General features: G+C 47.3%; 1 protein-coding gene across 5 annotated transcripts in view; it reads right to left on the bottom strand.

Moving 5' to 3' along the window:
* LOC106751728 (aryl hydrocarbon receptor nuclear translocator homolog) overlaps positions 1-24976 on the bottom strand; it is a 40522-nt gene that overhangs the window by 4686 nt on the left and 10860 nt on the right. For all 5 annotated transcript variants that reach the window (XM_014632810.1, XM_014632791.1, XM_014632786.1 and 2 more), the window contains 4 exons: positions 15341-15421; positions 7089-7249; positions 2469-2786; positions 1801-2004 (listed from right to left, as the gene is read on the bottom strand). In XM_014632810.1, the coding sequence (XP_014488296.1) occupies positions 1801-2004; positions 2469-2786; positions 7089-7249; positions 15341-15421 (764 nt within the window). The remainder of the gene's footprint in view (positions 1-1800; positions 2005-2468; positions 2787-7088; positions 7250-15340; positions 15422-24976) is intronic.

Here is a 24976-nt window from a genome sequence, read left to right as displayed (position 1 = left end):
CGGCTGTCACAAAGCTATCGATGGAACAAAAAGAGAGTTGCGCACGTGATCATGAATATTGAAGGAATATGTTAACAGCCGATAGCTACTACGCCGCGAGTCTTAATGGCGATGACTATCCATTCAGTGGGTAAACAAGTACTTTGAATACGAGGTACTATTTCAATCTGGAGAATATATATAACAGCATGAATAAAAGCATGCAATATATATATATATATATATATATATTCCTTCTTAGATTTGTTGATTTCTCGTTATTGAGATATGTGCATGAATAAAGGTAATCAAATGAGAAGAAGAAACACTTCGTGAGACTAATTCTTCCGAGTCTGCGATAATAATGAGTAAACGCTCAGAGAAGGAATCTAGCTGGCATAGGTGAAATGTATCTTTGGAACAGGGACAGCTAATGTCGTTGCTGCAGCGAAAAAAATTATTAGCTATAAAAATATTTAGTTAGACACAGTAGTGTACTAAGGTCATATTCGCATTCCCGGCTAGAAATTTATTGCGGTTTTTTTTTAAACAAAAACTGTTCTTAACCCATTTGCATCCATAAGCGGAATATTCCGCGAATGACGATCGTCTCCTATCACCGAGCGCGGAATATTCCGCAAGCCGCGACTTTCTTTTATATCGATCATTTAAAAAAATACCATGTTAAATAAACTCTACGAACTATTCGGAAGTCATTTACTGTAGAAGTTAACTGTGTACTGTAGAACGAGTGTACTGTAGAAGTTAACGAAAATAATAAAACTGCCGATATACGGCCACGCGCGGTAATACGGGCCAACCGTCAGTGATTGATCACCGCTGATGACTGAACGCAGAAACTTAAGTCATGATGTCATGATGAAAATGGGTTAAGATGTTAGATGCCGATTTTGTCTGAAACTGAGCTATTTATTTGATTCATTGTTATATCTGAGAACGCTTAAACATCGATGTACTCGGATCCGAGATTCTTGGATCGTGAGTCAATCACCTTAGGTGCTACACCACTTCGTCGATCGATATAAACGTATGTATTGTCTATACAAGGTATAACCGGAGAGAGAAAGGGAGCACAGCTGGCCAATCTTAGCTACTCATGCTAATAATTTCAGTTAACAAGGTTGTAAGTCACAGCACAAATGCACTATACCTCTAGCGAACAACTTTTAGCAATGACAGCAACGTTCGAACTAGCCAATGAGATTTAGCTGCTGTTACTAAGTAAGTGCCCCTAGTGAAGTCACCGCAGAGTAACGCAATAACATCTTCGAAGGCCGTAATTGAAAAGGACGACTATAATTCCGCGACGTCTCGTACACACGTGATATTTTTTAATCCTCTCAATTCTACGAACGTTCGTAACTTCTCTCAGGGCGAGCGACTTTTTCGCCATACACCGGTTGATATCGCGGAAGTGAAGATACTATTAGAGAGATTAGTGTATTTAATTAAAAACGCAAAGGATCGGAAGATTCCAGCAAGACTCGGCAGCCCCCCATTCATCGTCGGCGAATATCGTCGACCTCCGCGTCGCCTGTCGGCTCGGAGGCGGTTCTTAATTTACAGTACACACGTAGCATACGCGTTCCGCCGTGTTCCAGGAACACAGGTTCGTTCGTATTCTTCGGGCGCGACGTCTCCCCCGCTTTAAAATAGAAAGCCGGCGCTGTGCATCGCGCCCGAGAGAGAGAGAGAGAGAAAGCGAGAGAGACCGTTAGCAGTGGTGGTAAGCGTCGTCGGCGTACGTACGCTCGCGCACGGTCGTCTCGCCCCGGACATGGGAACCAGTACCAAACTCACCGGTGGGTGGCCAGTTCTTGATGTAGCCGGTGCAGTGCACCACCGCGTAGTTTTGACCGTCCCGTGCTGGCGGGCCTAACGAGTTCCTCTGCTTCATACGGTGGAGGCCGTGCGCGGCCGCCATGTCCCCCGTCGTCTGAAGATTGCCAACCTTCATGCGGCAGATGAAGCCCCGTCTCGAGCCCATGCACAGTCGCATGGAAGCTGCGATCGGAAAGACATAAAGAGAGACGTGAAGAGAATCCTCGCGTTGGGAACCCTTTCTTCACGAGAACGACTGAGACGGTTCCACTCGGGACTCGGGCGAATCGGAACGGACAAGAGTAAGTGCTCGAAAGGTCCACGGCTGAACAGAGTTCAGAGTACCACCGACGAAGATCCCAAGTGGGATCCCAAGAGTTTTCGCCGGTGTTTCATCGGTACACGGGACAAAATATTTCGCTGGCAAATTTCTCAGTTACCGTGCGGACAGCGAGATTTGTTACACGGACAAAATAATTTTACTCTTCATATATCCAGCAAATGGCAATTAACACTCTTAACGAATTTTTCTGCTGTCCGTATAGTAACTGCAAAATTGGTTATGCCAGCAAAATTTTTTTTTCCGCGTAGTTTAACGCTCTGACTGATTATTGCCTTTATAGCTTCTGTACATGTTTTGTACTTACATTGGCCTTCTTTCTTCACCGTTCCCGTTTTGAGGTCCAACACTCTACCCCCGTGTTGGGGTTCCGCGGCGCTCAACTGTTCTCGCACCTTCTCGGTGTCATCAGGGTGAACTTGAGAGTACAGACTGGTACCATACCAATCGCTTTGAGTATAGTTTAACACTGGTGCGACCGAGTCGGACACGTAGATGATCCTGCCAGTGTCACAACTAACTACGAATAAGAAACCGTCGGCCGCCTCAAGGATCAAATGCTTTAGCTCTTGGTCCGTAAGGAAGGACGGTTTATAAGCGTTGTCCGTTGCGGTATTCCCGGTACCTGCGGCACATTTCATTTCGTTGTGACAACGTTCATCGCGCAGATGAAAATAAGGGGATTTTGTAGAGAATACTCTAGATATGTCTTTTGTAGAGAATAATCTAGATATTCCGATTTATTAAAAGTCACGTATACATATATATGTATATGATCAGTCACAAGAAGATTGCAACACTTTTTTCCGATGAGCTACGCAATGCATCTCGTATCCAATAGGAAAGCATATTTCCTGAGGATGACTGGCACACAATTCTCTCTCAATTCATCTCCTATTGTGGAATTCCGAAATTTATAAAAAAGTGTTGCAACTTTTTTCGACTGATTATACGTATGTATGTAAGTGTGAGGATGTACCGTAAACCCAAAAATTCCAAATTTATCGGCATTTAATTCACAAATTACTCGATCAACACGGAGATTCCATCTAATTGCAGTGACAGATGTTTATCTAACGAAATTATTTTTTTAAACAACACGAATTGCCAATAATTACTAACTTAAAGAAAATAAAAATAACCACTACCAAATACTAAAGCGCGTTCAGAGCATTAATAAGCGGGACACTCGGAGAGCGCCGCGCGGATTTCTAAGCTGTGTCCTGTCCGGGTACTGAAATCGAATAGCGTCCTCCCTCGAATGCAAGGCTGCTCGAAGTCGTTTTCCGAAGTTGACCTCCAGAGACGCGAGGAGCGCTATGGTGTGGTACCAAAAATGAGGACGGGGCACCTCGCCAGCGGAGGTAACTATCGAGGTGCAAGATCGGAATTGCAAAGCGGACGGCGGATCCCGTAGAAAGAGAGGCGAACGAGAGAGAGAAAGAGAGAGAGAGAGAGAGAGAGAAAGAACGGCTCTCGCGCGATGCGATCTTTACCCCGATATACGGAGAAATTCCGGGAAGAGGTACTTTAACGACTTCCAAACAAGATCTATGGAAAGACCCCCGGTGACCTTCGTTACCATTACTTTCCGCATGGTGTACATCTCGCGCTCGGTCGTTACTGAGTCGCGGTTACTTCGACGTCTTCCGAGAGAAGCAAAAGTGCAGTCATCGTTAGCGAGGATCGCCGATGATTATTAGAACCCCCCAATTATCAATGCGATTTCACGACCAAACCCGTTCGCAATTCGGAGAGAGAGAGAGAGAGCGAGAGAGAGAGAGAGAGGGGGAGAACGGTAATTAATAAAACCGAAAAATTCGCTCGCGAAATCGATACACACGCGCACTCTTCGACACATTCTGCGTTTTTAGTATGCAACCCCATGCACGGTGGTCGCTTAATTGCCATTTCTATGCATTCTAACGCACCGCGATCTAACATCGGACAACGGCTTTCATCGACGGTGCATTGACGATTCCCGCCATGGACATCCTCGATGTTGTCCGAGTATCGATACCGGAACTGCCAATTTAACGTCGTATCCAACATTAGATACGGTTAATAACGTCCCCCTCCTCTCCGACATCGAATTTAAACGGCCACGAGGTGACATCGCGCTGCATTGGCGAATGAATTTGATTGGACCTGACAGTGGACAACCAAACGCGTTTCGGTTAAAGGAAACTGTAAGTCTGTCCTTTTTCGCCGAGCTAACGCTTCTAGAACTTAAAAAGAGACAGATATGTACAGTTAAGACTTGATGGAAGAAAGAGGAGAAGAGAAGTAGTACGAGTTAGCGCAGCCAGTCCAGCGAGAAAGAACAGACCTAAAAATCTCCAGTTCTCACGAACCAAATTCGATTATTACAACCAGAAATTCCATTTCTTTCAACCAAAAGACGTTTGGTTATCCGTTGCCAGACGGAACCAACCAAATTCATTTTTCCGTGTGGGTGCACTGCGAGCATAAAATAGCAGCGTTCACGCGACAGAGCAGCAGCGTCGTCGTCTCCTATCGACGTTCGCCGAACGGTTCTTCAGCCTCCTGGCAATTTTTATCGCCGGCATCCGGGGCCGTAAAAATGCGTCGGCGCGGTGACATACGTAGCGCTCGTCGCGACCGCATAATACTCTTCCACATAGCGCACGCACGGGGTGTTCACGCGCGTAAACGAGCGCGTCCGCTTCCATCTCTCTCCTTCTCTTTCTCCCTCTCTCTCCCAGGCAGGTGAGAGAGAGAGAGAGAGAGAGAGATCCTCTGCTCCTCCGAGAGAGAGAGCGATTTGTATGCGACGGCCCACCTCGTCGGGAAAGAGGAGAAGCGGCTATAAACAACGCGACGCACCACCAATACCTAGATGGAATCACGGCAGAAGCTGGCGCACGCATACACGCACAAAATACGCAGCACGCGCGTTCATCGGGGACAGGAGAGGCTCAGGTAATGGAGATAGGTGCCCAGCGGAGCTAAAGGGACAGCCGACGAGACGGGACGGACGCGCAACTCCGCCCATCGTATCCACCGGAAGCATATATCGCGCCTACTGCATTCGATATGACCGCCACCGACTCTCGAAACTCGCCGTGCACGACGGTCGTCCCGGCGCATCCCTCTTCAACATCCCTTTGATCGACCGGCTGGCCGACCGCCCTTCGAATAAACGAATCTCCCCGTTAAACGGTCACACTGACATCCCCTCGTGGGGTTGCACAGGTCTGTCTTTCAACTCGCGGCAACATCGAGTTGCGCTCTTCGAGATAGAGCCAACGGTACGTGCGATTGTTTTATGTCATTTCGAAGTCCTATACATAAATTTATAACACAAGCGCGAATTGTTATCAACTCACCCTCGTATTTTTTCAAAGTTCTCCAAGGTTTTCAGCAGTCGCGAAAATTTTCTCTATTTTTAACGAGACGAGATGAAATCTTTCGAAAGATAAAAGCGATTGTGACTTGATTAAGTTTTTTTCATGCTGTAATTATCGCCTTTTCCTTAACGGAGCACTGATACGTATGTATCCAAGAGATACCAGGTTCTCCAAGTTCAACGTGAACCTTACGTTCTCGCGGAGTGCCGGTCTTGTTTCGTCTTCGATCTAACAAGGAAGTCGGCGTGCGAGTATCCTAAAAGCGCTCGTAAATTCTCGCTTCTGCCGACAGGAATCTAGCCGCGTCGACCGGGGGGGGGGGACTCGGCTCGAGTGTTTTCCGCATAATCGATGGTCGCAGGTACGCAGTAACGACGTATCGCGGGGTGACTCCGGCGGTAATTTAATCGCCTTCGTGTTAAGGCTCCGAGATCTCGCGTTGCGTCCGAGTTATTGCGTCGCTCGTGCCGGATAACTCAAACATCGCTGCAACTTAATCGTCACGTCTCACGTTGAAAACTGCACTGCTTCTTATCGGCTACGTCCGTGGGGGAGTGAACGCTCGGGAGAGGGGGAGGAGAGAGAAAATTTTATTGCATACCCACACATACATATATAGAAAAAAATCCTCTGGAATGAACAATAGTGAACGATGCGAACGAAATATGAGAGGACGCATCCGGTTAAATAAGAATAAATAATGGAATGCGATAAACTGAGAATATGCACGGAAAAAAGAACCCCGTTCCAGCGACAGAATAGAGACCAGACGGAAAACTCGACGACAAAAGTGATATCTCTGTTATCGCGACTGAAAGCATTCGTTTGGATTTCAGCTGCGTTAGAACTCAGTTGAAATAAATAGAAACTTCCTATTTTTCGATTTCTACAACTGAATTTTCGTCTGGTCCCCGGACAATGGAAAGTTCAGTCACACCAACGGAATTGTTTTTTCCGTGTGAAAAGTCCTGACGACATTGTGTAAGGTATGCTATATTAATGGAGCAAGGGGGGGGGGGGGTAAATAATGACGAAGCCTTTTTGGACGGAAAATAATCCCCTCGGATGAAATTTTAACGACTTTAACCGTTTACGATGTACACCGATATGTTAATATCTACTATCGTCGGGAGTGAATCTAAAGGCCGACTAAGTGCCGCGGGTAACTTTGAGAAATATGGGAGAAACGAAACCTACTTAAAAAAAGAGAGAGAGAAAAAAGAAGGAGAGTAGTTTCTCGGCGACACTTGCCAACTTTGTGGCGTATGTGAACCCGAGGTTAAATTCAAGTGGCTTACGACTCTTACGGAACGGCAAGTTATCGACGTTCGAGCTTTCCCCGTCCCTTTTAAAGGCTTTTGTCTCCCTTCTCCCGGCAAATGCGAGAGCGTAACGTATTTCGCCGGATTCGAAACGTCGCTTTTCCGTCGGTCAAAGTAAACCGGTTTCGGAGAGAATCGAGCTCGTCGGCGAGCGGAAATGATTTGCCGATCCGCGGCGGAAGAGAGATCGTCGCAAGGGTCGTGAACGATTCTCCTTGCGAAGGGTCCACTCACCTCTGAGCGCCTTCATGTGTGCCACCGCCATCCGCAGGATAGTGAGTTTGTCGGGTTTCCGGGCCAGTGCAGAACAAGTAGGTACCATGTCGGAGAGCTCGGTGATGTAGGCGGTCATCTTGTTCCGCCGCCGCCGCTCGATCTCGCAATGATTCTCCCTGCAGTAAGTCGCAAGACAAAACCGAGGTAATTGCATAGTTCGAGGAACCCGGTGCGCGGTTTCTACCGCGACGCTAAAAACGGCGCGAACAACAACGGCGCGCACGCCTGTGGAACTCGACGGCGGAACAGCCGAGAGACAGGACGTTTCTTGCGCGTTCTGCGCGAGAGGCGACAGTTCGCGGGGAATAGCGTGAAATAACACTCGCGACACGCTGTTCGCTGTATTTAGCGCTGAAACGCGCGGCTCTTGCGATTTATGTAATCACCGGCTTTTTCCTCTTTCCCCGTCTGTCTTCCTCAACATTTATCCGACAAATTTCACGCTCCTCCACATTCATTTAACGGATAATTCCCTTTGCTTTCTCAGCTCTTCGCATTTATATATTTCAATTACGTTTACTCGTATCTATGCCATTGTACACACACTCTCTCCTCGTTATGCGTGAATTTATTATCGCGCGACAATTAAGGCTTCGCATAAAATATGCGGAGTGGAATTAACTCGGTTACGGGCGTCGCCCATGATCGATTCGGCCGATAAATTCTCGAGTAGTCCACCTAGCCAGGGGAGGATATCGGGGCGAGACCACAATTTGAGGCCTCCCCTGTTATTACGCTACCAGAGGGTAACCGCCACGGATAACGGCCGGGCACGTCCCTTTACTTCGATGGCGAGCTGCGTAATCGTCGGCGCGCAAATCGTAAATTTAATGGCATTTAATTCGCGACAATTTTCCAGGAAACTTCGCGAAGAGAGCCCGCGCGCGGATCCGCACGCAACACGTAAGTCGGATCCGCTTCGATCCTTCGTGATGCGCAAACCGCGGTCAATTCGTTATCGACTCCGCCTCCGTCCCGCGAGGAGACCGTCAATTTCGCGAGGCGAATCGCGAGGGATAATCGCTTTTCTCGCCGTTTCTCCTATATTTCGCTAAAACCGCCCCGCGTCCTCCTCTTCTCACCAGCGGATTATCCCTCCTGCGCGGTGTTACCGGACGAATCGGTAGCGCGAATCGATACGATGGTAAAGCCGAAAGTGACACACGAAGGATACACAGAGCAAACACTTATCGCACTTTATTGCCTCGGGTGTAAGTAATTTGCAACTACATCCTTCCTGATATACGATCGGTATATATCCAGTTAGTGACTACAGAAGTAGCTTCCCGCGCTAAAATTATTATCCCGCTCTGGCACTATTCCGCCGGAATAGCTCTGGCACTGTTGTATCAATCGGCAAGTTCTTTATTGGACCGGATAATTTGATTGCTGTCCATTTCACGGGCTGAATACGCTCCGGTCGTGAATTGGTTAAGGAGAAAGAGAGAGAGGCTAGTTCGCGAAATGATGAAAAAATTTGTTCGTTTCGCGAAATGGGTAGTTTCACGATCAGGCGATCGTCGATATCCTACCCGAATGTGCAGGGGCGGGAGGGGGGTGGGTGGGGAGGTGCGAGATTAAAATTTGATATCGACACGCTGATTGGTTTGCCGCAAACTTTTTTTTCGGTGTCTACTCGCCGCGACTGGGTGGCAGCGATATGAAATATCGAAAAATAAAATTGATCCGTTCGGCGTTGGCACCGCCGGCGGTGGGTCTGTGTGAGACGGGTCGCTCTGTATTACGTTTATATTTCGAAAATTGATTCCCGATCTAATAAATTTCAATTGCGAGCATCCGAAGGCCGCGAAAATCTGTAATTTAATATTCGATCGATGGATACTCAAGCCACCGCTAAATCATGGTTGCAAAATTCGCGACCGCCCTCTTTGACCAATTTGAAGTCGATGCACCGCTGTATTCAGTGATCTTATCATCGAACAATAATAATATCAAAATGCAGGTATACGCGAAGAGAAGATTGTAATAAAAATTACCAGAAAATTTTGTAATGTTGTATCATACCGTAATTATAACCGAAATTGTGATGCGTGTTGTAATCTTTAGTGACGTACTTCATCGTACACATCGCTAGAGATTACAACACACATCACAATTTCATAAATCCGGTATGCTCTAACGTTGTAAAAGTGTGTGGTAATTTTTATTACAATATTTTCTCCATATATGCAGGCGATATTATATATAATGCAATAATTTATAAAATTTCCCGGTAATAAAATAATAGGTTCAGGAAGGAAAAAAGGTGAAATTGCCGAGTCAATGCCAATCGTCCTTCGCGTCTCTTTCTCTTCCTCTCTTTCATTATACGATTCGGTGCAATTTTTTCGCCGGGCCGCGCGGGCGCTCGTTATCATTATTATTATCTCGTCCCGGGGACCAAGGGGATCCGTAACGCTCGACGACGTCGTGGATGGCCCCGGCGCAGAGGCCCGCTATTTAAAAGAGGCCACGGCGCTTAAAGCGCAAGTATAAAGCGGAGTATGCACCGCCGCGGCATGGCGAGCAAGAGAGGAGAACAAGGAGGGAAGAGAGGAGAGGAGGGCGGAGGGATGGAGGAACGCGATCCGTGGAGAGGAGGACGGAGAGAGAACTCCTGGGTCAGAGGTCAGACGCTCCGAAGTTGCCCGCTCGCTCCGTGGGTCCAGCTCCGTGTACCGGAGCATACCGGGTGTCCCGATACTCCCGCACACACGGATGTCCGTGGAAGCGCGAGCGAGCTCTCGTCTGACCCGATCTGACCCGAGGTCGCGATACGATAAATTAACACTCATACTGTGTAATAATCTCTACCGCGCCGCCGTTCCTCCTTATTCCGTGTGCTTTCGAATGGTCGAACTGTAGAAAATCCTTCCTTCTCTCTTTTTTTTCTTTTATTTCTCCGATCGGATGCGGAAATTTCTTTCGTCGTAAAGGTCGTTACCTTTCGTTAGTCGGCGATACTCGGGAGTGCCTCCCCCGACTAACGGATTCTGCGACGTAAAAAGCCGCAGTGTTTTTGTGATTGGCAAGAATGATTATTTAAAGCGTCCGGTGAACCCAGAATGAACCGAGACACCGCATTTACCACGCTATTTGATACACAGGGGTCGTCGGATGCTGCGGCGAGCGACACGCCGTAAAAGTGCCCGACCTCGGGCCGGAGGTCAACGTTAACCCCGTGACACCGGTCGCGTTACTTGAAAAAGAGGATACTAGTTGAAGGTTGAGGTAATAGATCTCTTATCCGCCGTGACTCCGTTTTAAGCGCAAAATGCGCAAGGCGCGAGGAACTTTAATCTCTGTGAGATAAAACGGAACCATCTAACGTCGCAGACACGCGATTTATTTGCCATTCCCGCTAATTAATCAGCAGTGAAAGGCGATGGCGATAGGTGATAGTCACCGAAACGCGCCGGCAATTTGCAGCACAACGAACATCGGTGAATACGGGTATGAGAATACATACGCGGATTGCTCGGCGTGATTGATGCGAATGAAAGAAAAATCCCTTGTCCGTTGAATACAAATTCATTCGACAAAAATACGTCTCGGCAGTTACGTCGATGTCGCTGGAACGTTCGATTTCCAACCGTTCTGACCGTTGAAAAACTTGGGGAAATTTCGAGCTGAACATTTTCGCGTTCGTCCCCGTCATAGTCAAACGTCAGCGTGTCCCGGAGCGTGTTCTATTTTCCTGAAAAAGAGCCGGTCGGGTAGCGTTTGCACACCCTGTACAGGGTTCTCTGTGTCGCGATGATACAGTGTGTCGGTTCAGAAATACACGTGCTACACATCGCATACGGAGAGCGCGCCCCGCGAGGGAGAAAAGTATCGTGACGTACGGCGAAAGGGATACGCGAATCATCGCGAATCGCTCCGCATTTAGGAATACTTACGACGCCGCGAGAGACAGTTTGTTCCCGATATTTTCCGGCGCCGTATTCTCGACGTCGTCGGGTATTTCGACACGCCTTAGCCCCGACGACATTACGTCGGTTATCGACGGCTGGAAGGCTGCGCCGAATCGTCGCCGCACGCCTTGCGTAACGTCTCATAATGGGATTTATAATGCGATTTATAAAGCGATTTATAACGTTCGCTCTCTCTCGCGAGAGTGTCTAACGACACTCCCCTGCCGCATATCCGACATTCCCCGGGGCTCGTACGCATGAATTTATAGACCGACCAAGTTGTACACAGATCGCCGTTACTCAATCGCACAATTTAACGTTACGATTCGCTCCTCGTGAGCGTACGCGGCATGCATGCGGCCCCTTATTGTGCGCCGCATCGATGTGCATGAAATTAAAGATCGGGTAAATGATGCTTCTGCCGCGTTACAACCGTATAAAAGTGACGGAGGAATGTGAGAGTAATAAACGGACGTGAGCGGATCCGCGCGCGCATCGGTATTGTCTTGATTGCTGAAACGAACAGAGGACAGAGGGAAAGAGAGGGAGGCGAGTACCAACGTTACATCACGTCGATGTAACTTAACTACGATTGTATTAACTGCGATCGAGAGTAAACTTGAACAACTTCCGATATTTCGCGCTTGCATTTTATAATAATAATAATTTTTATTCGCGAAAAGATTCATCACGTGTACAGGTAAATTTTAGAAAGAGATCATAGATGACAGAGATACAAATCAAATCAAATTCAATTTCTTTCCGTGAAAGATATTTGAGAACACATTCCGTTTTACGCGCTGTGCGCCACGCGAGAAGCAAGAAACGTCAAATAAATTTCAATCACAGCAGTTGCGTGTGAGATCTTTTCACGTGCAATTGAAAAATCAGCAGACTGCATTCGCGACAATCCCCGTCGGGGGATCCTAAGGTTGATTTTCCCGTGCGCTTACCGCTCGCGTTACCGCGACTTATTACGCCGGAGAAGAAGTCTTTTAATTAATTGGCCTATGAGAACAATCTGCGCGACGATCTGCGTCATGCGCTCACCGGCGAGGCACCGTCGGCTTTCCTTATACGACGTTTAAGGCACGTGCTTTTCACTTCGGTGAGAGATAATCTCTTCCCTCCCCCGTTTAGGGCCTTACGGTGACTCCGAGTTGCGCGAGTAACATCCTACCGCAAACTTTTGCCAACTGCGAAGGCTCACCATCATGATCGTTTGCCACGTCCGATTACCGCTCCACGGAAGACTCTCCGGCTGCTTTCTCTCTCTCTCTCTCTCCCTCTCTCTCTCTCTCTCTCTCGATTTCTTCGAAGTACATTTGAAGATTTCGACAGAGATTACTTCCGAAGGGAAGTTGCTCAAGCGAGCTGTTTAAGCGGAATTAACATTCCTCGATCATAGGTTTACTTCCGTGATAACGGCCGAACGAAATGAATACATCCGCTTCTGATACGAATATATTAAATTAAGTATTCGATACGCGTCAATATTCCGTATCTTTGCAAAAAGTAATTTGAAAAATATTTCGTGTATAAATCAGCTTGCGAGATGTTAAAAGCGACATTTGTTCGAAAATGTCGCTACCGAGGATTTTCTAGAACGTCGAAGAGCCTCGATTGCAAACACGTGACACAGAAAGTAAAAAGGAACTATGGAGAAGCTGTCGGGGAAGGGTTGTGACAACGCGGTGCCGCAATAAATCCGGCTACGGTCGTCGTTTATAACGCGTGTGTCCGGCGAACGTTGCGCTTTTGCGATTACTCGTTCGCGGTAGTAAATACGTTGCGCGGAAATTTATGGGCCGGCGCGCTGCCGTTTCACGCGCGATTATAACGTCTTCGTTTGGGGATGATTTAAGCAACGCCCGACGAGTCGCTCGACGACGTCCATCGCGAACGCGCCGTTAACGTCCGCCTCGTGCCTGGCGCGAAACGCGAGAGAGCAAATTGGAGTGAAGACTAGCACGCGATTTCACAAATTTGTTGCTCACGTCATTAATTAACGATGAATACGAAATAGAGTAAAAGTCTCGTTTCATCCGAGGTTCATTTTACACGGTTCCCTCTCTCTCCCTTTTCTCGTCTTTCGCCAATTAAGCGCAAATTTAACGGGAAGAATACAGCCCAAATAAAAAGTTGATGCGTCATATCGACGAAACTAATTGCGAGGGGTGACGTTCAAAGTCCCTCGGCGAAGGGTCGACCAGCGTTACAGCAAGGGGGATGAAGAGAGCGACGAAGCGCGAGGCGGGGAGATGGGCGCTCCCCTCTCGGACGACCGCGAGCATGCGACGAGAGCGACGACAACATTATTTCGTGGTTATCGCGGCGCCAAAAGTGCCTGTATTAATGCCGAGAAAATGCGAGATACGGGGGTTGGGGCGACGGCGAGGTGAGAGGCGGGAAAGAGGAAAACGAGAAGAGAAAGAACGGACGGCCGAGAGTTGCGCGTCTTGCGGCAGGAGGCAGTAATTGCGTTATTAACTTAAAAGTGAGGTTCTCGAGAGAGAACCGGGGGCGAGAAAGGGAGAGAAACAACGACAAGAAAGGTGGAGCGAGAAAGAGAGAGGGGGAAGAGAGAAGGAAAGAGGGAAAGAGTGAGAGAACGCGCGACATCAGAATGTTGCCAGTCGGTCTTCGCCGCGTATTTTTTCGCGGCACCGTATATATACCTGCGAGACGACAGCGCGGACACGGAATTGCAGGTGAACCACTACGGCGGATCCACCCGGCGGCACGCGATGAGAGACCACGGATAAGATGTCGTTATTGCTATTACGGCGGATCAACAGTCAGTCTTCGGATTGGTCGGCGTTAAAAAGTAACAGGGTAACCCTTCTCTTTCTCTCTCTCTCTCTCTTTCGCTCTCTCCGGGGAAATGCAATCGATTTAACCGAGACGAGAGTTCCTGCGCTCGAATCACGTGGCTACCAGGGAGTAATCGAAATTCGGCGGCGTTGTCAACAAGACAATGTGGAACGATTGCGGGCGAAAGCGCGTTAAGAGACATGTGACGTGTGTCGTTCTTCAACGGCGTAAAAAATCCTGTGTCTTTATTTGGCGTAGAGCGAGGGAATATAATTGCGCGAAGTCGCGCTCGTCTTTCGTACATTACCTATGACCGGCTTTGCACCATGATTACATCAGGTAGAGGAAAGCACCGTAGGCCCAGGCTTAATAGAGACGTAACGCCATACACAGTCACGTTACACAAAGCACTGGGGCTGAGTCACGACCGATCAGCGTTACACGCGGTAGGCTCAGCCTCTAAAGCATTTTTTGTTCCCCGTCTATTGATAAGTCAATCAATCGACACCGATCGTCCCTGGCCGATCCTTCTCGAGAATACGGAGCGACGAGAGGTTCGTTTCAGTTTCCTAATTAGCGAAGAGTAACGAGCACCGTGAGTGATATTTACGCGAACTCCAACCACTTTCGTGGAGAACTGAGTATCTTCAACCCGAATTAATTTCGGTTCTTTCGTTTCCCGGCGTTACACATAATTCTGCGGTGAAATCCAGCGGGTTTTCGCTACGAAAAAAAAAAAAAGTTGGGGAAAAACTCGCGAGTCGAAGGAAGCGCTCGCGAATTTTTCGGAAACACGTCCGGTGTATTCCAGTGTAATTTTACCGGCGGCGGACACACACACACACACACACACACACACGAAGGTACAGATTTCTCCGAGGATTTTGACGTAGATTTTTATTCGCGCCGTCGTGGAAGTCGCCATATTTTACATGTATGTTATGCATCTCACGTTGTACATTATTTTCCGGCTTTTGTCCGGCGAATTTAATGCCGTGGCAGCCGAAATATCTCGGAAGGGAATCAAAGTACCTTGTGTCTTTCGTTGTACGCGGACTTGAAGGACGCTACGGTGCGCGTATAAGTACCTTATGTTCCCACGCTGGAGCAGCCTCGAGGGCTTCCCATTCCGCTATCGGCTCCTCACATTGCCCGGTATCATGTAGGTATGTATGTACCTTCGTACTCTTGAGAAGGGGCATGTACAGGGTGTACCGGTGAAACATATTGGACCGCGGTTTCGTGAGGCGAATTAACAACGTCGGGGAAAGACGTCGGCCGAAAAGGCAAGGAACAGAGAGAATGAAAGAGAGAGAGAATGAAAGAAAGAGAGAGAGAGAGAGAGAGAGGTGTCCACGTGTCGCTTCAGGAAGGTAACTTTTTGCGAATTCTTAACCGTCGTAATCGGAGCATCGTGGTCTACCACGGAATACGTCGTTTTTTCGGAAACGCTGGCATTGTCAACTCAAGCCTGAAACTCACCTTGCAAACCTTTCTTTATCCTGCACATTGTCGTCATCTAGTCTTCTGTATTTACAACCACTCGGATCATCCTCATCGGATCTGCAAAATAAATCAGAGATAACGATTAATCCCGAGTAATCTTCATTCGCCGGGCTCAGAATGTTCGTAACGAATGAACATTAAAGTGAAAGGAAAGAATTATTTCTATCAGTAACGATCTCTCAAGTAGCCGCAGATCGCCGAGTTCGCCGGCCGAAAGGAACAAATAATAGAAATTCCGCGAGCGTCGCGTCACCGATACGTAAAGTGTAATCGTTTCCGGACTACCAAACGTGACCGTACGATCCAAAATTGGTCACCGCAGGGTCGTCGTCGTCGGCTTCCCCCTCTCCTCCTCCTCAAATCTAGAGCGCCGTAACAGTAAATAAGTGAATACGAAATACGAGAGAGAAAGAGAGTCTCTCATACGTGATATTCACGCTCTCGTCGCGCGCTGTTCATTCATTTCAACGCTGGCGAACTTTTTCATTCAAGCCACCCGCACCCCCCGTCGCGAGTTTCGCGACAATAAAACATACAGTTTGCTCCTTACGGATAATTAGTTATCCGCCTTTAATCCCGGAGCGAGCCCAATTGAGACACGCGACATTGCCGCGTCGACATCAATTGGTCCTACCGAATTCGCGACGGAAGCTCGCGATCAAACGAGCGGAGTGTGAGTCGCGCGGAGAAAGGAGAAAGGGATGGGCACCGTAAATCCGTCACCCTATCGTTTCATTACCGGCGTAGGAGAGCGCGTGTATCATTTACCGCGCGGCATCAAGTGCGATAGAAAATTATGCTCTCATTGGGGGAGCGCAAACACACTCGCGCAGAAATCCGGCCGATCGTCAGTCTGTATTGCACGGCACGCGGCTGATGTACGATTCTGACCCTGAGCGAAAAAGCAAGACCCCCTTACTTACCACCGGTGCCCCTCCCGCCTCGTCTTATCCCTCCCAACCCCTCTCGTCCCTCTCCGGAGTTTGTCCGTTCGTTCGTTCGTTCGTTCGCGCGGTGAACGTCGCGTTCGAGAGACGGTGTACAGCCTCTCTTCTGCCTCCCACCTTTCCCTCCGAGCCCCTATGTGAGGCCCATAGGACCCGATGGAGGTGGGGGTGGTGTAGGGCCCAGCAGCGAGTGTATCCGGGTATATCGCGAGGGGAGCGCCCTCTTCTCCTCTCGTCCTTCTCTTCGTCGTCTTCCTGCGCGGGAACCTTCTCGGCTCCCTTCGTCCCCACGTTCTCCGCGTTCCTTTTTTCTTGCTCCTCTTCCTTTTCGCGAGAGCGAGAGGGGCCCGGAGAGAGAGAAAGAGCGAAGAGAGGAGAAGGGAGAGAAGAGGGGCTCGTGGGAGAGAGGGGGCAACCGTGGAGACTTATGGAGTACATAATGATGCGCCCCGCGGTATTACGTCGACTTAACGGACGCGTATGCGTGCTTCGCAAGCGATGAAGTCGACGACGTCGGGAAGGAGTCTTCTTGGCGGGCGGGAAAAGACTCGGGCACGCTGAAATTTCGACAGAGGAAACGCACACGCGCGTGCGCGCGCGCAACGTTCGAGAGAACGTCGAGGAAGTATCTGAATAATTAATATCGTCCGGACGCGGTGTTAATTTTGCACGATGGAGAACTGCAAAGAATGAGAACTTGATTGTCGATGGGAGCCCGACGACGAAATGCGCGACGGCCTTGGAGTTTTGCTCCGAGATGGGGAAATAAAAATAGAAAAGGAAGAAATGAGTTAATATTATATTGATATAGTTCGGTGTGACAAGTGATGGAATTTCCATTAAATTAATAATGATTATTGTTTCGCGTATAAGACAAGTATACACAGGAAAAAAAATAGTTTTAAATCAATGGTAGGTATTCTCATATATAAACGAGATTCTAATATTCTTAGAAGATTTTTAGTCTTGAACTGAGTGCAGGTAATACTTGTATCAATGCAAAGTCAATCAAATCGAGGCTAAAAATCTTCTAAGAAGATTACAATATTCTTACTTATATGTGAAAATATCTACTTTTGATTTAGGATTACTTTTTTTCTCTGTAAGACGCCTACAAAATTCTAATCTAATCTGATTCAATGCGTGAAATCAAATTTTTAACGCGTACCACGTCGTGTGGGCACGCGACCAAAGTCACCTTCGTGTGAAGATGAAGATGTAAATTTCGACTTTTGCCTTTTTGGATCGCAGGAAACGTCCGGGATGCGTTGTCGACGTAGGTCAACGATAAAGTGAAAATTATGGGAGAAAAAGACAGCCAAAGGTGAGAGAGAGATAGATTGTGACAGGGAGATGTATGAAGCGCATAATGATGCGCAGCGCGGTATTACGTCGGTTTAATAGGCGTTTCGCAAATAGAAACCTCGCGCGGTAAGCTTAGTGGCTCTATTCGCTCCTCGAGATTTATTTACGGCGAATTCGCAACGCAGCCTTTCGATACCTAAGCAATACCTGTAGTGAACATTACTGGTGCGTACCCTGCGACACAAAAAAGCGGAAAAAGACATGACCCGCGAAAGTTTGCTCGAACGGAAAGTAACATCGATTCTTCGGAACGATTTGCTCGGATCACAATCGAGATTGCGTCAATCTCTTATTTAACCTTTGAGCAATGGTACCACCATGTCCTGGTTATTAAATTGTCAGATATTAAGTCCGTAATATACGGCCTATAATATATTTGACGTATATTTCTAAGTATCAATACTTTTTTATTGAGTTTAGCTTTATAAATTCTGAATAGGCGGAATAATGCAAGTATTAATTTCTAATTAAATGTCATGTTCAGCATATTCTACGATCGCGTTACTCCGGCCGGGTATTAGTGGCTGTTTTCCATTAATTCGAAAATTCCAGGATTAACACTAAACCTACCATGCGCGGTCAAATGACCGTTTTTGAAATTTCGTTTAGAATTTCTCGTATACAACGTTACTTTATTACCATGTAGCTTATTGACATTTCCTATAATATACATACAACCCATTTTTCAATATTCACAACTTTCTTTATTGTTTACTTTCCGAAAAAAATTTATAGCATGTCTAGTCTACCACGAACGGTCATTTGACCATTTGAAAAATTCATGTTATTTACGACTATATTCTTTGGAAAGCGCGATTGGAACAAATGCATAGCGCGATTGGAACAAATGCATAGCGTTATTTGTACGACAGTACGGTCTTGCGATCCGAACAGAGAGCATCAAAATTTCACAGTGTATAATAGAAATTATTATGTGGTATAAGTGATAGTTTCGACAAAGTCAACAGAGCCAACAATATTTTGTGGTATGATTTACAATTGTTTTTTTTTTATTTCTGGTCTCAATGTTTTTGCCCCGTTTGATTTATATTTTTATATTTTAGTTTTTACTTTATCATTTGTATATTCATCCCCAAAAATATCAATTTATTAGACAAAATAAATAATATCGACGAGGATTGTTCGGAAGATGACCAAGAAGTTTCCGATATTGATAATGATACAGCAGAAAATAATTGTGACTTATTTGACAGCGATACGGACGAAGAGAATATTTTGAATATACGAAGAAGACAAAAAAGAAAGAGATTTATAGTTAGTTCCGAAAGTAAAAATGAGGAAGAGATTGAAACTGCTATGGACGGAACTGTTTGGCAAAAAATAAAAGAAGGGTCTAATCGCGGAAGAGCACCGATTTATAATATTTTCAAGGAAATATCAGGACCGACAGGATACGCTAAACGAAATATTATAAAGGGCAGAGTTGAGTCAGCATTTTCCTTGATTATTGATCATAACATGATTGAACATGTAAGAAAATATATGGAATTAGAGGCATTTCGAGTGTTGAAAACGAAATGTAATTTATCTATTGCAAAATTATATGCATTTATTGGACTTCTATATGCACGCGGCGCATATGAGGCTAAAAATATGGATGTATCATATTTATGGAACACGAAATGGGGTCCGTCATTTTTCTCGACAACTATGAGCCGAAATGACTTCACAGAAATCATGAGATTTATTCGGTTTGACAACAAAAATCAACGAAGCCAACGCTTACAAAACGATAAGTTCGCTTTGATCTCTGAAGTTTGGTACAAATTTATCGAAAACAGTCAAAACTGTTATAAACCAGGAGCATATCTTGCTATAGATGAACAATTGTTTCCTACAAAAGCACGTTGTAGATTTACTCAATACATGCCCAACAAACCGGACAAATTTGGCATAAAATTCTGGTTAGCTTCCGATGTAAGTAGTAAGTATATATAGTAAACGGCTTTCCATATTTGGGAAAAGATGAAGGGAGAGAATCATCGGTCCCATTTGGGGAGTTTGTAACTTTGAAATTAGCAGAACCATATACGGGCCATGGGAGAAATATAACAGCTGACAATTTTTCTACAAGCGCGTCATTAGCGAGTAAACTTCTGGAAAAAAAACTACGCTTGTTGGAACTATCCGCAGAAATAAAAGAGAGTTACCAAAATTAGCGAGATAGGCAAAGGATAGTATGACACGCTTCTCAACAATATTATACAAATCGAATGATTTTATTCTTTCAATTTATAAAGCTAAACCCAATAAAAAAGTATTGATACTTAGTTCAATGCATTCATCCGTTGAAATTGAAAAAAGTGACACCCGTTTACCAGAGACAATTAGATTTTACAATAGCACAAAATTCGGTGTAGATGTAACCGATCAAATGGCCAGAAAATATAGTATAAAATCTAAATGTCAAAGATGGCCTTTATAGGTATTTTTCAATATCTTAGATTTAGCCGGGATAAATGCTTGGATTTTATATAAAGAAACGACGGGTGAAGAAATATAGAGGCAAGAATTTTTATTTCAATTGGCAGAAGAGCTTGAGACCGAATATCAGAAGGAGAGACAGCTAAGCAAAGAATGTTCATCAAAAACAATAATAAACACAGCTACAGATTCTTCTGGACGGAAATCTTATCAAATAAGATATTGTAAAGTCAATAAGACTAACAAAATTTGTATAAAATATAAAAAATACGTATGTGGAAAATGTGCAATACAAAATGCTGTAATTTGTAAAAAATGTGCTGAAAATGCATAAAGGTAAACCAAACTTTCTAAATAGAAAAGCGGGGAGCGGGTTTTTATAGTAGCACCAGAAAAATATTTTGTTTACTATCCAATTGGCTAAAATCTCTTTCTATATTAAGATACATATGTTTTTTTGAAGCGGTCATTTGACCGCTCATGGTAGGATTAGATATACATGAAATGTCGGTAGGTTTAGTGTTAAACCCCCCGGAGATTACCTCTCCGATGCAAAATGCAATATCGCATGTTGCTGCTCTGATCGTTGGTCAGAAACTCCCATCGGGCCGCAGATTACGCCTCGTTCAGTCCCGATCAAAGAGGACTCTGCTTTGCGGGGACTTTGCGGGAAATTCAAGAAGCCGGCAGAGTCCGGACAGCGGCGATTAATCAGCTGCTGAGGAAGAGTCGCCTTCGTTCGAAGAACTGAGGTCGAACGCAAAACCGAGACGAGATATCCGATCTCGAGGCCGCTCTGCCATTTACGGTAGTTTGACCCTTGACATGGAGCGATTTGGGCAGGCGAGGCCGGAATTTCGGCGGCGCCGATTGAAGGACAGGCGCGCGCGCGGTGCACAGTTACGGTGAAAGGGTTGCTTGCTTGCTCTCTCTCTCTCTCTCTTTCGTTTTGTGCTCTCCACGTGTGCGTTGTAAGTAGACTCTGTAACGCGATCAGGGCTCGGTGCGCGAGGGAGGCTCCCCTCTGCCGCTCGATTTCCCCGTACGCGCCCCGGAACGCCCGATAATTTGTATACGTCGCGAAAACCGTGGGAACAAAAGCGCCGATACGTACGCGGCGATCGTTATCGCTATCGCGAGATACCGTCGTAAACTGTCGTGTCTCTAACGTAACCACGTTGCGGGAATAACGAACTGTCGTCGCCGCTCCGGAGAACACGGACACATGCTTCGCCCGGTATCGCGCGATACGCGCTCTCGGTGTACGATGCGTTTCCGTTTACCGCGTAATGGGATGATAATTCCGACGGCTCGCGAACTTTCGGCCGCCTGTTCCTCAAAGCGAGACGTTACATCTGAACTCGCGTCGTTACTTCAGCGGAAGGTCTCGGCCGATCGTTAGATGCGAGCGGAATACGAGATCACGTGATCTTGACAGGATAATCGGGATAACTGCGTTTGCGCCGATCGTTAGAGGCGGTTCACTAGCGACAGGCGACGCGCGTGTTTTCGGCGCGTGTTGTCGTCACCCTCGCACCTTCTTCCTCCGAGGAAAAGAGCCAAAAGAGAGAGAGAGAGAGAGAGAGGAACGCGTAACAGTGCCGCGAACGAAAGAGAGAAAGAAGAGGAGTTCTCGTGTGACGTGGCACACCGTCCAGGCTACGGTGGCATCTTTTTGCATTTTTCTGCACGGCGCCGGAGTCACGACTCGTTCCCTTCCCCCGTTTCTTTCTTCTCCCTCTTTCGTTCACGATCGTCCTCTTACATTTACGTTCCTTCAAGTCCACGTGTTATGTCCAACTACTTCGGCCCTTATGGCGCCGGACTTACGGCCAAGTGTCTCCTAAAGATAGTCCACTTGACGCACCAAGCGCCAGGTAGCATGAAATGTAAGATGCTCGGTGCACACGAACAGTTCGCGAACCACATGCGTGTGGTATCGGATCGAACGGTTCTAAACGCACAATGTTAACTCGTACAGTCTTCCCCGATATCGCGGAATCGAACCCGACAGGTCGACGTACTTACATACGTTCGCCCTCGAACCTCCAACGGAGCCGGAAAAAGCGAAGAAGGAAGAACCTTCGTATATTTCCAGCGAGCGAAGAGGAAGACGAAGAGAGAGAGAGAGAGAGATGAGGAAAGACGAAAATCTCGGCGAAAGAGAAGAAGGAAGAGGAGAGCGCACATTCCTTGACGAAAGATTCACGCGCGCGCGATCGATCCCGCAGCCCTCCTCCTGGAAAATCCTCGGCAATGGAAAATCAACCGGCAACTCGAGGGTCGGCAGGAGCGATCGAGGACCAATAAGGTCGCTGGAGAACGGATAAGAGTCGCGGAGTCGAAGAGCGATGGACCGCCTCCTCGTTGCGCCGGCCGTGCGCGGGACCGCCAATGGCCAGGCTCTTTCCCCTTAATATGCGACGCCCGGCTGGCGGCATTACCTCGCTCGCGTAATGAAAAAAATTACGTCACCCTGCTTAGACGTTAGATAGCCGATCGGCGCGCCACGAGACACCCATCGCACCGGACGCCCCCGACACCGCTCGTCGAGGCGACCTGAATGCCTAAGGCGCGACGTGATCGATTCGATCTCGCGGGAATGTATCTCGCGCCGGACCTCTTCGGGAATTCGTGTATATATTCATGAAAATAGACGCGGTGAATTATTAATGCGCGAACGAGCGAGCGAGCGCAAGGTGCCTCAGTTATGTTGTCTCTCTCTCTCTCGATCGGCTCGAACGACAGCCGAAACTTGGGCTAATTTCACGCGGGCGTCTATTATCCCGTCTCGCCCCGTTGCCTCCTTGGACATCCGACCCCGTAATGTACGGGTCCCTAGTAGCAGCGAAGAATGCGGTAACCCTGACTTCATTGGCCGATCCTCGATATCGTAGATTCCCGATACCGTGCATCCTCGGCGCACGCGATGGATCTTGCTTTTTCTACGAGTCTCTCCGCGATACTACAGATTCATGACATCGTAGATCCACGGGGCTGCCGGTCTCCTCCAGGCCGGACCGGAGATCCCCGATATCATTAATTCTCGCTATCGTTGATCCCTGATTACCCTCAGATCCCCGATAACCGCCGGTATCGTAATGGTATCGGGAGATTCGCAGCAATGACGATGCGGCACGGATCTTCCGCGGATTCGTCGCGATATTAAATTCATTCGCGGCTTCTCTTTTTGCTCGGCTCTCTCGCGGTGGAAAATTCCGATCGCGATCGTTTTTGTCGCCCGAGACAGGCGGTGCGCGCGCGCGATCGGTATCGAAGGAGATTTTGCCGTCGCACGCCAGAACGGAACGGATCAGAAACTCGACCGTTTTCACGGCTGAGAAAATCCTTATTGTCCGGGGGCGGGTTGGGTTCGCCTCGAGCGGAAAGTCACGCGAATCGACGCACAAGGAAGAGGAAACGAGAAATCGACTTAATTGCGAACGCCGTTTGGTACTTCTGTGCGTACAACAAACTACGCGCAGCCGACTGCACGCCCGTGGATTCTCCAGCGGCGATTTATGTTCCTCGAGTTACGAGTTCCATAATTTAATAGCTTCGCGGTAGGGAATACGCGGATTGTTGAACGTCGCGCCGAATTTTCACATCGAAACGGCAACACGAGAGTATACGGGGGAGGCTCCGCTGATTCCGTTCTCAATGATTCTACGACGACACGCACATGTTTAATTCACGTACATCAGAAATATCTCAAGGACAAACTGTGAAAGAGAGAGGAAGAGATGGACGTTGAGCGCGAAAACATCTATAAAAAAAATGGTATGAATCACTCGACATATCTCGCGTATATAAATTTAGTACCGGCAATGCGGCAAAGATAACTCAACTTTTGCCGTTGTTTTTTTTCCCCGCCGAAGGCTCGCGCCATTCAGCAGTTCCCTTATGCGCGCGTGCGGTGAGCGCCGTGCGTTCAGATGCATGTCGATCGTGTATGACATAAATATGCATCGCGGGCCGCGCGTACGGAGCGTTACTAACAGGGCCTTAATTATGAATGAAAATAATACGCGCTTCAATCTCGAAACACACTTTCCTCGACGTCCAGCCATCCGGTTCAACGACTCCTGCGCGGTGGCAGAAGCGTGCCGGAAAAGTATCGTGTGCGCGCATGAGAACGAATATGATGTCGATAATCATGACGAGCGTGGCCGAGCGATTTGTACCCGCTTATTTTTCTTTCGGTCACACGCCGAACGCCGGTAGCCGTCGTGCCCCGACGCGACTCCAGTTTCGATCGACGTCGAGCACGGTGTCTCGAGCGATTCCTCCGTTCCTCGCGACGATGCTCTTCGAGGCGGTGCGAACGACAGATTTAGAGATAGCGAGATTCTTCGCGCTTATACGCTCTATCACGCGAAAAGAAAAACAGTTTGATCGAATCTAATCTCTGAAATGGAGGAACCGAACACGTCTTCGTAGGAGGAAAACAGAATATTTATGGTTCTTGTCGGTCAAACTCGATTCTTACAACTAGAAATTCTGTTTCCTTCGACCAAACTTTTTCTTCCACGCAGCGTTACAAGTCATTTTCACCACAATATTTTGCCCGTGTACGTTTAAATCCATCTGCGTTCGTTATTTCGCACACACAGATTCCTTTGAAATTGAAACTCGGATCCTCTTAGGGTGAAAAAAAAAAAGAATGAATGGACCGTATCGTCGAGCGTCTAAATCATAAATAAGAATCTCTTTGGAGTACATATCCCGTGTATAAGCTTCACTTCCGTGAGAGTAACATTTTTTTATTCAAATATAACGGACTCTTCGTGCCGACATCTCGTATATCCAGGCAGGATCCGGCGCGCGCTTCCGCACACACGACACGTGGCGGGAT

The sequence above is a fragment of the Dinoponera quadriceps genome, unplaced genomic scaffold (genome assembly GCF_001313825.1).
Source record: "Dinoponera quadriceps isolate SergipeBrazil2010 unplaced genomic scaffold, ASM131382v1 scaffold141, whole genome shotgun sequence".
Classification (NCBI taxonomy): domain Eukaryota; kingdom Metazoa; phylum Arthropoda; class Insecta; order Hymenoptera; family Formicidae; genus Dinoponera; species Dinoponera quadriceps.
Note: the sequence above shows the minus strand (reverse complement) of the source record. Positions and strands in the feature narration are given on the sequence as shown.